The 18,563-nt window shown below is 38.2% G+C and overlaps 1 protein-coding gene across 1 annotated transcript; it reads right to left on the reverse strand.

Annotated features, from left to right (window-relative positions):
• Nucleotides 1–14,056: 14,056 nt before the first annotated feature.
• Nucleotides 14,057–15,741, reverse strand: LOC126788157 (probable serine/threonine-protein kinase WNK11). The gene is given in 6 exon segments (XM_050514121.1): nt 14,057–14,351; nt 14,353–14,559; nt 14,695–14,708; nt 14,710–14,786; nt 15,032; nt 15,108–15,741. Coding segments are annotated over 6 exon segments (888 nt in total). The 5' UTR covers nt 15,636–15,741; the 3' UTR covers nt 14,057–14,290.
• Between the last annotated feature and the right edge of the window lie 2,822 nt (nt 15,742–18,563).

An 18,563-nucleotide genomic window follows, 5' to 3' on the forward strand; every position in this document is an offset into this window, starting at 1 on the left:
TATCTTGTAGCCAGGCACTTTGCTTCCAACGTCATTGGGTTTGGTGACGCCAACAACATGAACAGAAAGAGCTATTTGCTTACGTTCATGTCACTTCCATACTCTTTTATCTTTTTTTTCATCGAAGTGCCAAATTTTTAACCCGCTACAACGTCCAATTTACCATTTTCATCCAAGCTTTTGCAAATGCCAAGAGTCAAGAACAATAAATTAATTATAACAAGGTATGTGACAAAAGATTATATTGGAAAATAGGGAGATTTCTCGTGTGAGTCGAAAAGTTATCTTAAGTCAGCGCGATTAAAAATATAAATTAGGATACCTACGGTCAAGATTTGGGCTGTCATTAACCTTAATTTGAGGCAAATGGGTGTCTAAATCTTTGATCCAGTTCGATTGATCCACCTTGAGGGGATTTCACCTCTTACTTGCATATTCGTCGAGAAGTCTTTACCTGGATTTCCTTTGCATATACCTTTCTTTCACCTCATTGATCTTTCTCAGTGAAGTATCACTTTATTTGAATCCTGTTTGAGTTAAAATACACATTTTTGTTCCGGGAGAATTACTATTCTACCCTTGTGTGTGTCTTAGCCTAATAGGTTTCCTGTTAGGAGATAGATTAGCATCTCCGTAATAGATTAGGACTCCGAATCCTACGGGATTGTGGTTTTGTAATACCTATATATAGGCCCCCATATCATTCAATAATACACAATTATTTCATCCTGAAACACGTTATCAGCACGTTGCCCTAAAACCCTGAACTTTTAGAGCCCTAGAAATTTTTTCTCTTCTCCACCGCCGGCCGCCGTCGTCTCCGGCCTCCGGCATCTCCTCGTCGGCGCAGCCCCTGCTCGCCGTTGTTGCAGCCCCCCCCCCCCCCGCTGCTACCCCCGCAGCCCCGCATCTTTGCGCGCAGACAGCCTTGCTGCCCCTGCAACTTCTGCCTTGCTGCCCTGCACGTAGCCCCTGCTCGCTGCCCCTGCACCCACGCACGCAGCCCTGCACACTGCCCCTGCATCACCCCTGCATGCCCCCGCATCGCAGCCGCATGCAGCCCCGCACGCAGCCCCTGCACGCACGCTCGCGACACTTGTAGCCCCGCTCGCGACCCCTGCACCCCCGCTCGCGGCCCTTGTAGCCCCGCTCGCGACACCTGCAGCCCCGCTCGCGACAACTGCAGTCGGGCACAATAGCCATTTGGCTTTATACTATATTTTCTTTTCCTTTTCCTTTTTCCTATTTCATTATTTAAATGTTCATTGGAACGTTTTTATTTCTAACGATATTTCACGTGCTCGTATAGGAAAAATCATTGCTCGTCGTACTATGGCGATGACATTCATGCCGCGATGCACGATACTTTTGCCATCTACATACGATTTCGATCGTATCCTCCCAAGATTTTTATGTCATCAGACGAAGATCGAAAAAGGAATTCAACAAGCAACTTCATGCATGACGATCGATTTGCAGAGCAATTTACTTATATGCGGTCTATTTGGCAGACCAACAAGTATGTTTTTCTTAAAGTTACTGCTTTTGAAGATATATATATATATTATCGGGCGCTATTAGCCTTTTTCATGTCTTCTTTTCCGACCTTTCTTATAACGCCGATGAGACCAAAGAGGGATATGATTCCCCTCTTGGTCGACGTTTTTCGTGTGACGGTCCTGGGGGAGTCACGTTATTATCTAAAAATGAAGATATCGATTTCGTGTGGTCGCCTGAGTGCACCGCTGTTTTGGGTGCGATCATGAGAATCGCCGATATGCATCGATTATTTTGTGACCATATACATCACAACCTTCTAATTCCGGTTACATACTTGAATAGTTTCGATTATTTGAAACCTATACAACCCTCGTTTCTTATGGATGCGTCGCCATCGCGACTGTTATTTGAATGTTTGAGTTTTCTTAAACTCATGTCTATAAACGATAATCTCAAGGTCTATGTACTCATTTATTTGAGTTGATTCATTACTCTGATGCAGCACTATTTGCTGACAAAAAGATCCCAAAACTAACGAATTCTATGACATTGTATTATCAGAGTTGATCTTGATGCATACTCCACATCAATGAAACGCATGCCATTTTTGGCACCTGTATCTATTTCTTGAGGGAATTTTGGAGATGGAAACGTAACATTCTTCCATTCTCAAGTAAGCACATTTTTGAGCCTCAGGCTAAGGCTCCGCCCAATCCGATATGCAAGATTTTGTTGCTACAGACTTTTGATTAGTCAATCTATTTTGACTATGTCTTCTGCTTACTATTTTTCAAGTATGACGTTTGCATTGCCATGATTATTGCTCGACTTTAGCTTAAGTCGTCTATTGGAATTGGAAGCTTGTTTGTGTTGTATTAAATATTGGCATATTCTATAAAATTTCTCGTATTTCTTGTTTATAAGATGGACTCGTGAGAATTTTATTTGCCTTGGCTTAGCATGCATGGTCAACGTTTGCAACTCACGTGGTTTTTAAATTGGCCGCTTTTGGGTTACATGGGACCCCAATAGCACTACATTGTGATTTTGGACCTTGAAATTTGGAAAACAGACCTCGGAACGTCAAAATTGACGTCGTTTTTTCCGGTTACTGTTCCGGCGTTTCCGGAACGTTTTCTGGCGTTTTACCGGCGTATTAGCCGCCTTCCAGCCATATTCCGGCGTTTCCGGCACACCCATCCGGTTCCGGACGGCGTTCCCTGTCGGACATGAAGTTACGGCCTCCATACCGGCCAGGTCCGGCCACCGTCGGCCGAATTTCCGGCAATCGGTGCCGCCGGCTTCCGACGACTTTTTCCGACGATTTTTTTTCCGTTGTTTCTCGTCATGTTTTCCGCATATTTCAGCAGTTCTTGCTGCCACGTTTTCTCAGTCCAAATTTCACCCGGTTTTGACTTATATTGACATGGTTTTCCGGTTAATTTTCCGGTTTTCTCCAAGTCGTTTCATAGCTCAAATGATTTTATTATTATTGGTGACCACCCGCACCAAGTGGAAGGTTTTCCACCGTAATTGTTTGGTATTCAACTACTCTAATACCATGTTTTTCCAACTCTTAAGTTGAAGAATGTAGTTCTATTGCCATGTGATACATTCGATGGGATTGCCATTTGTTTCAATCCCCTCTCTTACAATATCCTACGACGTATTGTGTAGAGAAGTTCACCGTGTCGTTGACTCTCTTAATCTTCATTTTGAGAATGTCCCGCCGTGAAATCGAGTGTCTTGCTAATTGCATAACCACCCACACTGTCCTACGGCGCAGGTAGTTGTTTTACGGATCTCGTGCGGAGATTGTGTTGTATATCTTCGTGCCTTGCTAAGTTTTAAAGGCCATTCATGCCAATGATGGATTTTCATCTTGATATTTGTGTTAAGAATGGAGAGGAATAAATCTGTCTGATTTCATTGACAGTATCTTTTTCAAGCTTCGACAGTAGCTTTGTTAGCTTGCAGACATAGTTTTGCTTGCCTGCAGCAGTAGTTTATGTAACTCAAGATTCTTTGAATCATGGGTTCGGTTTTACTGTCTTCTCGGTTTTGATATGATCATTTTTGGTCATTTTGAACAAGATATGATGATTCGAGTTCTTTGAAATTCACATTCTCATCTATTTTTCATGTTCACGAAGCGATTGGAGGACCATCTCACCCATGCTCCACACGGTGAGGCCGAGCCTATCCGTGCCATGCACGGTGAGGCCGAGCCTGCCTATTTCGGCGGCTCCATGGCATTAAGGCCGTCGGTGGCGGCATCCCCTCCTTCAAAGGAGCTTGTGATGCCTCCCGTGTCTTCTAATGCCTCCATGAAAATCTCTGATGCCAATCGCTCATTTTGCAAAGCTTGTTCTTTTGCTAGATTTCAAGGAAATCCTTATTTGCTAAAGCTCCAACCGAGAACATTCCATTCTTACAAAGTATTTAAGGTGACATTAGTGGACCATATCCAACCGAATACATACATTTTTTGGTATTTTTATGGTATAGGTTAAGAGCATCGACGTGTTGGTCACACGTCGCTTTGCTTTCCACAAGAAACGCTGCATTCGCTAAAGTTTTTAGCTATGATCATCATACTAAGGGCTCACCACCCTTCCCATCCTCTTAAATCTATTTGATTGGATACCGTTGGAGAGTTCACCTCCACGACTTTGATGATTTCGTTTTGCATATCTACTGGGATCGTCGTTGAACATATTATTCCTCATGTTCATTCACTGCACGATCTAGCAGAGCTCGGACTTAGTTATGGGTACTAACCTGCCGATTTTTGCATGGAGATATATAATGATGTTGCATGCAGCGACACTTATTCATTTTAGACCCATAACTTGCCAAGCGTTTAGTGCGTATTAGATGGTTACTGGATACGATCCCAACGTTCTTTTCCTTAAACGCCTATTTGGTTAAAGTTGTTTATGTGCCTCTATTGTAGTTATCTCAATGGGTCTACTTAAAACGATTAAGTATTCTGGTTGGTTATGATTTATGGATCACCAACACTTGTCCGCTATTTCCAATCTACAACCGTTGATCTCTATCCTGCGATATTAGCAGACGGTAACTTTGATGAGACATACTTCCTGTCGTTAGGGGGAGATATGGAATGCTCCCATTCCGGTTTTAACGCCAGGAATTGACGTGGTGTGGCACTATGTCTCATTAAGATCCTACACTACTCAAAGTGAGCAAATGTGGAACGCATTATCGACCTCCAGAAAGTCAAAGATTCGATGCTCAATGACTTTACCGATATTGCGAAAGTGACGAGATCGCACATAAATGCTGTGGTGTTGTCGGCGCCCGTGGCATTGCACCACAAAACAAGGGCGGCAAACGCAAAGATGGACTAGTAAGGGTCATAGCTTCGGTCTTGGCTCCTGCCTAGATGAGGGGGAGACCATTATTCTCTAGAATCAAAACTAGAAAGAAGCGAAGTGCGTAGGCACAAGTATTTTGCCCATCATCAAGAGATATTCTCTAAACATGTGTATCAACTAAGTTTCTGTGGGACGCTACAGACTTATTTTGTTGATGTTAGAGAAGAATAGAAATCTCACATATTGATCGTATACAGCGCGCGCGTGTGTTTAATGGATTGATCTCCCATGATTGATGATGTATTCGCTTATGCTCTTATTTCGTTGTAAAGCATCAACGATGAGCAACTTGACCGAAGTGGAAAGAATCAATACAGGCTGAACTAGACTTGTTATGTTGGTCGTTGTTCGTAAGTGTAATGAGAAAGATGAAGTCATGCAATATATGCAGGACTTATGACGCAAAGATTGTCTCATTATCCTAGTATTGAGTACGATGAGTTATATTCTCTCATTATAGACATAATTGCTTTCCGCTACTTGATCAGTAGTAGTATCCATGAAAACTGATTTGCAGCATATGATAGTGGTTATAGAATATCTGTAAAGGAATCTTGACGCAGATATGAGAGTGCCCGAGGGACTTTAAATGCCTCCAGACCACGGAGAGCTTATGTAATCAGATTGCGACGTTCGAGAGAATGTAGTACAATCGGTTGCAAGAACTCATACCCATATGTGTTCATATGAAGCTAATTCTTGATTCTCTATCCCGTCTAAGTATAGATGATGAAGAGATTCAATGAGCTATATATTCATACATGCTAGTGTTGTTTGGGACACTATTGCTTTCATTATGACGTGATTAACTATGCGCCTATGCATTGTCATTGGACTTGCATTGCTTCTTTGACATGGATTTAGTTCTACACTTAGTGAACCAACACAAATCCTATCCACACCAACGCCGCCAGCAGCTCCAGCAATATCAACGTACGCCTTGGTGTAGCAGTCGACACTGGTAGCGTAGAGGATGCGTACGGTTCCATCTTGGACCAAAATCAGTCCTTCATTGGTCCATTCCCCCATTCTTTTCGCGAAAGACACATTAAATGTGACAAATCAGAATCTGTCCAGTTTCGTAGGTCAACTTCAACGAGACCTGCAGGACAGCTCGCTAGATGAAATATGGTGAAATTGGTACCGTTGGAAAGGTCTATGTGTCTACTTTCCAGGGACATCAACCTTTCATTCATATCTATCATATTGAGTGAGTTATGGCCGTTTTAGCAACGTAGGATAGTCCTGTCCGGAAATTTGCAAGTCAGTCAACTTCGACAGAGCATTGTGAACTTCTCCGATCGGATTAGTTGTGAACCTTATGTCACTGGAAAGCCACGGGTGTCTACTTTTCAGAACATTTTACGGTTCGCTGATACCTATTTTGACGAAGAAGTTATGGCCGTTTAAGTGAATTAAGGTCATTCTATCAGAGAATCTGATTTTCATTGCAAACTCTTGTTTTGAGTTGTTATGCCATCTTGTTTCCTAAGATCTAAGTTTGGCTAAGTATAGCATTTATGATCTAAGGATGTGTAGCTAGATTAATGATTAATCATTAGCCCAAGACTACGTTTGAGAAGCATGTAATGAATGTTGTGTACGTTGTTCTTTGTACTCCATGATTATGGCACTAATCAGGGGGAGTTGTTTCGTAGACTTCAGGGGGAGTCTACCTCACATGATGCTATCAAATGTAGACGGTGCGTTGTGCTCTTTTTCCCTTCGATCAAGCTTTTGTTTTTACCCAAGAGGTTTTTATTTTGCTTGACAAGGTTTTTACCGAGGCAACGATGTGTGCACCATGCAACCTAGGCATGCGACACAAGGGGGAGTGTTCCGGGAGAATTACTATTCTACCCTTGTGTGTGTCTTAGCCTAATAGGTTTCCTGTTAGGAGATAGATTAGCATCTCTGATAGAGCGTTGGTTAAAACGTCTATAATAAACCCTGTAAAACATCATCATTAGTATAGAATAAGCAGGGATCGTTCTTTCCGGGGAATTGAAGGGAACTCTAAACTTTTAGTGTTAACAAATAATGGGGGGTTTGAGATTGATTATTAACTACTAAAATAAAACCTAAATTACTATTTACATGATCGACTTCTCTTTAACAAACTTAAACCAAATTTACTATTACACCACATAGTTACAAGTTTGAACCTATCATGCATTCTAATTCGACCAATTACATACTTTTTAGACACCAATACAATTAGAGCCTTAGGGGATCATCTAATCATGCAAGATTTCAATTAACATTTAGACTGACTTAGGGCCTAATCTAAATTTATATGCAATCAAATTCAATAACACTTAGAGTAGAAATCAAACAAGATTACATTTAAGCACCAAATCTTTATTGGAGACATGTTTCATGTGTGGCGTCACCCACCATGATTTCACATTCAAATTTCCAGAATTTTTTACCACTTTTAATCAACACAAACCGAACCTACTTAGGGCATGATTCGATTTGTGTCAATATGGTTGATGAATCTAGCACTCAAACACAATCTTAGGGATTGCATCCAACCACTAAATTCATATGCACATATCTGAAAATTATCTAAAAGTATGAGAAAGATGATTAGAACACAACAATAGAAATACAAACTCATTAATTATAAGAACATAGATTCGGCATAGTCTCAAAAAAATATCAAATACAATCTGAAAATTTTAAAACAAATACAAAACCAATATTTCCACATAAACAACAACTTACAATCTTCATAGACAAAGAATTGTAGATTAACACAAATAGACGAAGTCATGGAGATGAGTTGCGAGAATCACACGTTGTAGGAACCTTGGAGGTGTGTCTTCAATGGTGAAACTCGGTGGAGATGATGATGGTTTTGGGGTGGACGGCTTGGCTAATTTGTGAGGGAAGTTTATGGTGGTGTTTTGGTAGAGTTTTGGCTCTTGAATGCTAATGAGAAGTGATGATATTTGAGAGGTGAAGTCATGTATATATAGAGGAAAGATGGAGAGTTTGAAATTGCTTCTTTCTTCCTATAATAATGTCATTCTTTAATCCCTTAAATCATGGAAAGTTTTATTCCATAAAACATACCATGCTTTGATCCCTAAAACATGTCATGCTTTAATCCCTAAAACATGCCATGTTTTATGCCTTTAATGATCATCTTCTATTTAATTGTTGCATGACTTGGCTCCATCTTTTTTTCTTTAATTATCTCTTCAATCCAATCTGAAAATAAGAAAATAAAATCATAAGTAAGAGATAATTAGTTTCAAAACCTAACAAGGATTCCTAGTCAAACTAGGACTCTAGACCAATTATGCGTTTTTAACTCATGTAAGCAAAAAAATACATCCAATACCGCCCAAGACTCTTATTACGACTCAATGACTCAATAGTACAACAATAAGGGCTAAACAAAATACAAATTGAGGTAAAAACATGTTAAGAACGTCGCACAAAGTGCTTCTATCAATCTCCGTAATAGATTAGGACTCCGAATCCTACGGGATTGTGGTTTTGTAATGACTATATATAGGCCCCCATATCATTTAATAATACACAATTATTTCATCCTGAAACAATTTTAAGTTAATACGTGTTCGAGGCCAATTCATGTGGCCCAACGCGGTTTGGCTCGAGTATTTCGGAATATATGCGGTTTAAGGGTTACACTAAACTTACTTAGCGAGCAAGTAATCTATAAGGCTACTCCGGTTATACATCGAATTATTATTGATTACCAAATATATGGAAATTAATGGCATATTATTTACCTACAAAAATGGAGGTAGGAGGAAGATTTCGTATCAAAGGAGTGGTGTATGTGCTTTGCAAGTAATCTCATCAATTAAGGCACAAGGGCCGTGTGTTTGAGTGAGGAAGGAAGACGATTGTAGGTGAGAGCCAACGTGATGTCCAGAGGATTATGCATGGGTTTTGATCAAATAAGGATCACATTCCTTAATTAAAGGATTGTATTCATGAAGAGATATGCACGGCCGGAGGAGATTATATTCCTTAATCAAGTTGGAGGCATTCACATCCTGCATGCAAAAGGTAACTACTTAACCTAGAAGATATCCCTACGTCGATCAAGATCATGTGCTATCAAGGATTACCTTCCTTAATTATTGGATTCGAGAAGATGCGCACGAACAGAAGATCATATCTAAAGGCAATTAAATCTCTATTGCCTACAGACGTATTCGCTAAGGCAATCTCTATGGCTTAGATATGTTTCACTCCTAAAAATGTTATTATCTAGTATAATTACCTATGATGTAATCGTATCAAAATCTACTCAAATGTTTTTTTTGATATACCTAACCCGTCTGTCAAAGAGTCATACAAGGAAGTAAATCTCATCCAAGAGCAAACAAGCCTATATAAATAGAGGCTTTAGCGAAGAAGAACGATAACAACTCTCAACATACAAATCAACACATTTGCTAAATCTGCTAAATAAGACTCATTGGGCAAACCCTATTCAAGTTCACCTTGAGGCAAACCTATGAATAGCATCCAAACCGCTAAAGGTCTCATGCCCTTGGCAACTTGCAACCTGTTTCCCTATCTTAAAACTATGCTTACTCACATCTCAACGATTAAGTATCGATAGACGACTCGCAAAGAGACGCGAAAGAAGGCTTGGACATACCAGACGACCTACACATCGGACCAAGCGAGGTTACAGTTCTCATCCTCATCACATTCACCGACATTAGAAGTTAAAACAACGCAATCACATCCAACAGACTCTTATACGCAAGTACTGGCATGCCTACGCATACACACGCTCGAATTAGGAATGTTCGATTACCTAAACTCACAGGGAGCACGAACAAATCGACCTCTAAACTTAAATCTATCGTTGGGAAATTTAAGCGCCTCTTAACTTAAACCTGTAATTAGAAAATGCTAATTCTTAATGGATAAGTGTCTTTCTTTTATGTATTCTTTTTATGTGAGGATTTTGTTCATCATAATTCTAGAAAATGTAGCCATCAAAGACCGATAAATTTACTACTTATTATTTGGTGCTTCCTATTCACCGGTACTGTTCGGTACTGTTCCTAAGGACGAAATTATGATTTTGCCATTGGTTTTGCGGTATTTGTGATCATGTCATTCTCTCCAATATAATCAATCATGATCATAAACACGGGTAAAAAAACTCCTCCTCTTACTCTTTCTACTTCCTCGGCCATCCAATCAATCAGAAACCTTTCTCAGGTTGGTTTTGGTAATTTCATCGGCTATCTAGAAAGTGTCATTGAGGTAATAGGTCAACAGAAGAAGCAATCTTTCTCCAGCTGATCCAGAGGGCGGCCCTAGGTTTTTATCTTACGGTGAGGCTCTTATTTTCTTATTCATGTCGCTGATTTGTTATCAAATTTGGTGTCTTCAATTGGGGTTTCGTCAATTCCCATTTTGTTGGGTGGTGTGATTTTGGTTTTCTACTCTCTCTTTTCATTACGTTGTGTATTATTCTTCAATATGGATTAGGTTCTCTTAAATTAATTGATGTGGTTTGTTATTCATGTTCATTGATAATGTTTCTTTCAATTGGATTTTGATTTAGTTCAATTGAAATGAGAGGGAGAACCTGGAGATGAACCAATGAATGACTATATTAGATAGATGCACCTCAATTACAGTGTCTGTTGTTGATGTTGTTTGTCAGCTCTCGAGCTATGCTTAATGCTCTCACAATTCAGTTAGTTTGATAGATGTGGGATTTAGACATATTTTATCATATGTGAATAGATGATGGTTCATGCATATTTTGTCATATGTTTTGCACATTTGAATGTGATTCGAATATTGAATACATGATGATCTTCTTCAGTTAGTAGAGTAAATAAAAAGAACTTAACAAATTGATATATAAGAGTTCATGATCTATATGAATATATTCCAACTTAATATGTGAATCATAGTCCACATGAGTACCTACCAATCCAGTAGAAATGCCTCGGCTGCAGAGCCTTAAACTTGCTCTGATATTAAATTGAAAACTTCATGTATAGTGCTTCAATACACATTTTTTGCTGTGTTTTGAATTACTAAACCCAATAACTCTTGAATTACTTAATGTTTACGACTTCTCTCTGTGCTCTAAATTCCTCTAATCTAACAACTTAAGCACTTTAGAACATGTCGTAAAACACATTGATTTTGGCAGAGAAAAAGTCACACTTCAATGATTTTCACCCCCTATGTGAAAGCTTTTATCTCATTGAATAAATGCAGCTTTCAATCAATGAAAAGAGGCATCACAAGAATCTCAATATTTTAATTTACCCTACTACTCATATGTCAATATCAATATATATAGTCTTTGTTGAGAATGAAGCTTCACTCTGAAATTACAGAGTGAAGTTTCAATTTTGGCACACTTTTCGGTCAAATTTTTTCACCATAAGTAATTCAATATTTAGGTATGTTATTCAAGATCGTCTCTACAAAATTCATCTAATTCGGACATCGTTAAGGTATTGAAATTCGATTAAATCAATGAATAGATTAAAACTGTTAAATGTGAACTGTTCGTGTAAATCTCAATTTTAAAAGCTCAAACCATTGTCAAATTGGATGAAATTTTGTAGAAATGATCTTGAATAACCTACATAAATATTGAATCGTTTATGGTGCAAAAATTTGACCGAAAAGTGTGTCAAAATTGAAATTTCACTCTCGATAGGGACTGTATATATATATATAATCCCCTTCCAGAGCGGAGCCCCGCTTTGAAATTAAAGTGCGGATATCCTTATTTAACTAGTTTTCGGTCACTTTTTCGCATCTCCACCATTCAGTAGTTAGATATGTATGTGTAGATCATCCATACAAAATTTCATTCAATTTGGTGACTGTTTGAGCTTTCACAATTATGATTTACAAGAACGGTTATAGTTGGACAGATTCGGTTGGTTCATAGATTTAATAGTATTTCGATACCTTAACGATCACCAAATTGGATGAAAGTTTGTATGGATGATCTACACATATATATCTAACTACTGACTGGTAGAGCTGTGAAAAAGTGACCGAAAAATTAGTCAAATAATGACCTCCTCACATTAATTTAAAAGCGGGGCTCCGCTCTAAAATGGATTGTAGAACTTGAAGAAATTCTAGGTTCATTTCAAGTTTCAAATGACAGAAGGGTTGATGGGGAAGGCACACACAGTCCATCTAGGTGACAAGGTGAGTCAATCTCTAAGATCAAGAGCCGTCCATTAGTTGCTGAATAGTTTTTTTTAATAGTTTGGCATACTTGTCGTAGTTCTTATAGTTTCTACCTTTGGTGTTCTTCAAATTGATTCATATGATCGATATTATATTTTTGCTAGAGATGACGTGTGAGATATAATGCCCGTGGTCTTTTGTTTTTTGTTTATTGAGTTTTATACATGTCTATTGATTTCAGGAAAGGTAACCAAGTGATGGGGTGAGGGTGGATTTATTGTGGCAGTAAGAGGGAAGCGGTAGAAACAATGGAGTTCAGTTTCTTACTAGGATGGTAATTTTTCTAAACTTAAGACTTATTTTGTATTTTTTTATTTGGTCATGTTTGAATTAATTTTGGTTTTTTTTCTCTAGGAATATTTGAATATAAAGACATCAATTTGCATATATACTTCCTCATCAACTAAAGCAAAGTGGAGTCAATTTCTTTAAGCATATTTCGCTCTCTACACATCTATTAAAATTGTGGATAACCAGTGTCTGTTTCTAAATAATCCAAACTTTATTTTTGGTCTTCTTTCAATTTTTAGCGGAACTGAATATGTTTGCAAATTAAGGTTCCGTTGGTTTTGATTTCAGTTTGGATCATTTCAATTCATTGATAGTTGGTCTTATTGTTTTGGACTTCAGAAACCTTGAATATGTGGTGTTGGTAGTGTAAGTTATATATAAATATCACCACTAGTCAATCATAGTGATTTTGCAGCTTTAATGTACTTAAAGAGTGTCTAATTTTGTCAGATTTGTGATTTCAATTGTCAGAGTTGATAGTTTTTGCAATGTTTCATTAACTTCACGAACGATGACGCTCATGATTTTGCCATATTTTTAGAAGTGGACTTCAACTTAGTATAAAGAAAACTGATTGTACTCTCTTCCCCTCTGGGTTCTCCTCAATTTGTCACTTTTGACAGTGATTAGAAATCATGTGCCCTGAAAACTCTTTAATTTTATTGAACTAAAGCCCTAAACTCCAATAACATAACTATATATTGAACTAATACACTTCTACCCTAAGTATTTCAAGTTTTATTATTTTGAATAGAATAGCTCCGATATATATACATGTATGCATATATTTTCCTTTGCCTTTGTATCTTGAATTATTAAATTAAATAACACACATAAACGTATACAAATCCCACATCGAAGAGCGGGCATGTCCCTAGTGTACATTGATCACCTTATAAAGGTGGAAGTTAAACTAGTCCAACAGAAACAGAAGAAACAGGAGCCTTTGCCAGCGAAACCATATCCACATCCATATCTTGCCCAACAGAAAGAAATGTATGACAGCAAAACCACTAAGGAAATCAACAAAGAGAATCGATATTGGTCGGCCACCTCTACCCTTTTCATCATTAGGGTTTGCTTCACGCCAAGAGACGCTTTACAAATCAAATCCCCTTTGCTTGTTGTGAAGGTCATAAAATTATCTTAGCTAGGCCAAGGCAGCTGGCTAGCTCATTGCTCATTCAAGTGATTCAACTAATTACTCCTCATTTCTCTTTCATTTTCCTTTGACTTTACTTAATTAAGCTAACTTTGAGTTTAATCAATTCATTGTTTTGATTATCCATCTGATTAACAAGTCCAAGATGTGACACAAAGAGGATTCTCTCACTTAATCCGCGAAATGCTTTCAACTTTGTCGCTTTGTCCAAAGAGCTTCTCTCTATGGTTATATCTAGTTTGTTTTGTTTATGTTTAACAAACCATACGCAAAGGTGCTACTACGTAAGAAAAACGTTTGGAATCCAAACATTAAACATTGATCTTCATATATACATATGCAAAAGATTCATATGTATTCTCCCAAATGTACAGATCGAGCAAAGAGACTTCAACGTTCCGATGATTTAACCAACCAAATATAAGACTCGATATATATACTTCAGTTCCTATGCAAAAAGCCAAATAAAATCATATGCACAGAAATTATACACACTCGTCTCTGATGAATAGGAGCTTATTCTCCAAACATATTCACTCTACTAATAAAACATATATAAGAATATATGAATTTAAAGTTCAAAGACGATCATTGAAACCAAAACAAAAGCATCCACTCCGAAATACCATACTCATTAGTAGCCTAATAAACACATCAAACAATTAATATATGCTATTCATTAAGTATGTAGTTATTTATTTTCGTCATCATCGTTGTTATCAACCTCATCAAAGAAAGGGTCCTTGAGGACCAAGGCACCTCTCGATAAATGCCATCACCTCCGGGTCCTTGATCTTGTTCATGGCCTGAGGTCTCACACCAGAAGTTACCTTCTTGTATATTATGGCAATATTATTGCATTCCCCATAGGGCATTTCCAAGGTCACCATCTCTAGCACACACATTCCGAATGAGTATATGTCAACCATTTCAGTGTAATGCTCTTCATAAAGGGTTCATCTGTTATACATACACTGATGTGTGGTATAGATTGAATGTCATAACATGCACATGGGGTGTGTGTGATAATGTGTGGAGGATGAGGCTGCTGCATAACATGCAGCAGCGTAGGCTAGAATTTTCCCTTCATAAAGCTCTGGCGCCATAAATTTCTGGTGTTCCGAGCACTAAATGAGGTGAGTGAGTCTTCCCTACTATTGCAGCCATCCCCAAGTCACCAATCTTCACTTATTTAACCAATTCACCGCAATTCGGCAAAACTTTAGAAAATATGTAAAAGAAACAAGAAATTGTCAAATTAGTCCAATGATAAAACAACTCTATCCGACCAGTAGCAAACAACATCCTTTCTTGAACTGTCTTTATCTCTTAGATCTGCTCTTTAAACCCTAATCTAGAATACGCATGCAAAACTTTTGAATGGTTAGTACCATATTTTCATGATAGTTCGCCATATATATTGAGAATATACCCTAATCCTTGCCCTAAATGAAGAACTCAATTATTTACGCACTCTCATGATCTCATCTTATTGGAAAGTACCGTACCTGGCCAAGATTCCCATTAACAAATACATTGCTGCAGTTGAGATCCCTATGAATCACACAGGGCGCATGTGTATGCAAATATTCCAATTCTTTCAAGATCTGAAAGGACCAGTTCTTCAAGGCCTTCATCGAAACGTTCTTGTGCTTCTTCCTGTACTCTCTCAGATTCCCACTCGTACAAACCTCGGTCATGAAATTTAGAGTATTCTTCTCCTCGTCTCTCCACACGTTATGAAAAGCAATAATGTCCTTGTTCTTCAGGGACTTCAACAATCTCACCTCGGAGTAAAGCCTTTCAGTCATGGCGGAATCGTTGATGAAGTTCCTCAGTTTCACCTGGTTCCATGCCACCTCTATGCCCTCTTCTTGATCAAAAGCTCGGTATACCTTTTTGACTGCGCCGGAACCCAGTAGCTCGTCGTAACGGCCGTACCTGCGGGTTGGGTCGACTTCGACGAAGGGCTCGTTGTCTCACTCTGACTGGTTTGCACCTTCACCCGGCATATCTGCACACAAATGATGAATCATGGTTACAAAGAAAGACAGAGGAAATATATAGATCGAGATTCCAACTCTGACGAGAAATCAAATGGAAGCAGTTGATTTGAACTTAACGGGAGAAGATAGAGAATAATGAAAGCAAGATATATATACCGTGGAGCTTTCAGAAGCAGAGGTAGTTATGAAACTATCTTTTCAGAAAGGAAGAGATAATCGATGAAAGTAAAAGCTAGGTTTAGCAGCTGCGTATGGTATTTATAGGTAAACATATGTAATATATGTAGGAGTACGTGTTGTTAATGAAGGAGAATAGGTGTGGTTGACAACTTGACCGTGACTACTTCACAGGTTACTGGAATAGTGGAACTTGTGATCGTAGATTCCTTTATTGTTTAAGCTTAACTAGATAATTGATAAAAAGAATCTGCATGGAATCTTCCTCTCTGTTTTTTTTGGAACAAACAACGGATCGATTTCTTTTGAACATGCAGTTACGGACGTTAACAAAAGTTAGAACGAGAAATTAAAATGAGAAACACATTTTGATTTGTAATCAACTTCTTCAAAGTGCAGAAGCTCCACACGGCCAATTAACCAGAAAAGTAGTCTAGTACGCAAACAACACCCATTAGAAACTACATAGACAAATTTCTTACACATCTCCATCTCCACTACTATAACTGGAGACCCTCGTTTAGTCTTAATAGCTTCACAAAAAAATGGATATGTTAGAAATGATAACAGAGAGTGTAACGACCTTAAAATTTCGAGCAGAAAACTCAAAATTTCAACGTCAAAAAACACCAAAACAATCTCAACAAATCGAAATCGTTTTAAATGCACAGCGGATCATTACTGAGTTCACAATATAACTCAGACAACCAATTATTACAAACCAAATTTATAATTCAACATTTCATAAAATGGAAATGTAATAATCCTCACAATCTCTCACAAAACTCACAAATAAAACATCACAAGTTCTCACACACAAATTCATACTAGAAACCTCACCACAAGCAGGATAATGAACAACTTCGAGTCTCCGGAGTCGTCTCTCAATCTCCACTAATCGACACCTGCGGAATTATCCCCTACACCATCGAATTGGTGCACCGGGATTGTAAACACAAACCCGGTAAGCTTATAGCTCGTATGAATAAAATGAAAATATAACTCGCATATCAATATATACGAAAATCCACAAATCAACAAATATAAATGCACTCATGAGTCAATGGACGACCCATCTGGTTGTCCCAAAAATATATGAATGAAAGTGCTCATGAGAAATCGGGCAACCCTTCTGGTTACCCAAATACATTTATAATATGGGTACTAATGAACGCTGGTACACATCTGTTACCCCTCACGTAGTACACCGCCGATATTGGGCAACCACCAGTTACCCAACATCAAACAATATGAGTACTCATGAGCCGATAACCACCCGTTACCTCACATGCAGTACTCCGGCAGACAGACTAGAGCTCTAACTGTATCGTAACTTTCGCCCGGCCAAAGGCTAGGTTCCGACTTGCTAAACACGTACAATAATCCCACCTCATATTGTACCAAAATCAAGTCCAAGGACAAATCAACATTTTAACAATCTCCATGTTAACATCACGTACAATAATTACACCTCATATTGCACAAATCAAAATCACATGCTCGATAAATAAATCTCGTCATCAAAATGACATCATCACGATAAAATCATAACAGTATATTATATAGCAAACTATATATATATGTACCTATTTACCATTTATACAATATATATATAATCCGTTATATCATATACATGTCATATTTCATAAAACACGTCCGAAGACAAAACGTTTAACAAATACCATGTTAAAACCACGTACAATAATCACACCTCATATTGTACAAATTAAATCACTTGCTCAAAATATAATTCTCGTCATCGAAATGACCAATTCATATTGAATTCATAACAGTATACAATATAACGAACTATATATATATATATGTATTTATTACCATTTATACAGTATATATGTAATCCACTATATCGTATACATGTCGTATTCAATATTAAAAACTCTTGAAAAATCTTGAATCTCCGCAAGGGTAGATTCGTAAATATGTGAGATTTTACTCACCTTATCAACTCGAGCGTAATTCCACAATTTCCGAAAATAATTTATTTCTTTGATTTATCGATCACCTTGAAAATGATAAGAAAAGAATTTAGAAACGTTTTGTAAACCTTTAAATGCCGAAACAGTAACAATCTGTTACTGTTCAGCAATTTCTGGTTTTACGAATTTACTGTTCACTGTGTACTATTCATGTATTACTGTACAAATACACATCCAATATGTATTCATGTACGAGTACATACTGTTTACGTATTTCTGTACATACGAATACTATTCAAATGTAAATACTGTCTCAGTAAATATTAATTACTGATTTACCCTTCTGAAATTACTTTTTATATTTAATGAAAATAATTTACATTACATTTACCATACATAAATAAAATTTACTTTTATTGGATGTAAATTACTTTTTACATTCACTGTACGTAAAAATAAATTTTAAAATTTACTGTGTCGGAGTCACTGTTCACGCGCCGCCGCACGTGACGGCGCGTGGGGTGCACGCGCCACCTCCGGCAGGCCGCGCGTAGCGCTCACGCGCCACTCACTGTGGCAGCGTGTGGGGCACACGCACCGAGCCTAAAGCCGGCCCTATTTCTCTCCCTTTCTTTCTCCTCCGCCCCTGCACGGCCCAAGGCCACCTCCAGACCTCCTCACGTCCTCACACGCGCCGCCTAAGGCGGCGGTGCTCCATTCTCCACCTACAACTCCGATTCTCCTCCAAATCCTTCCAAATCGATTCGAAATCCTCCCAATCACTCCCAAAACATCACACAATCACACACAACAATCAATTTCATCAAACCTTACCTAAATCGCA

Source organism: Argentina anserina, chromosome 3 (genome assembly GCF_933775445.1).
Source record: "Argentina anserina chromosome 3, drPotAnse1.1, whole genome shotgun sequence".
Lineage (NCBI taxonomy): Eukaryota > Viridiplantae > Streptophyta > Magnoliopsida > Rosales > Rosaceae > Argentina > Argentina anserina.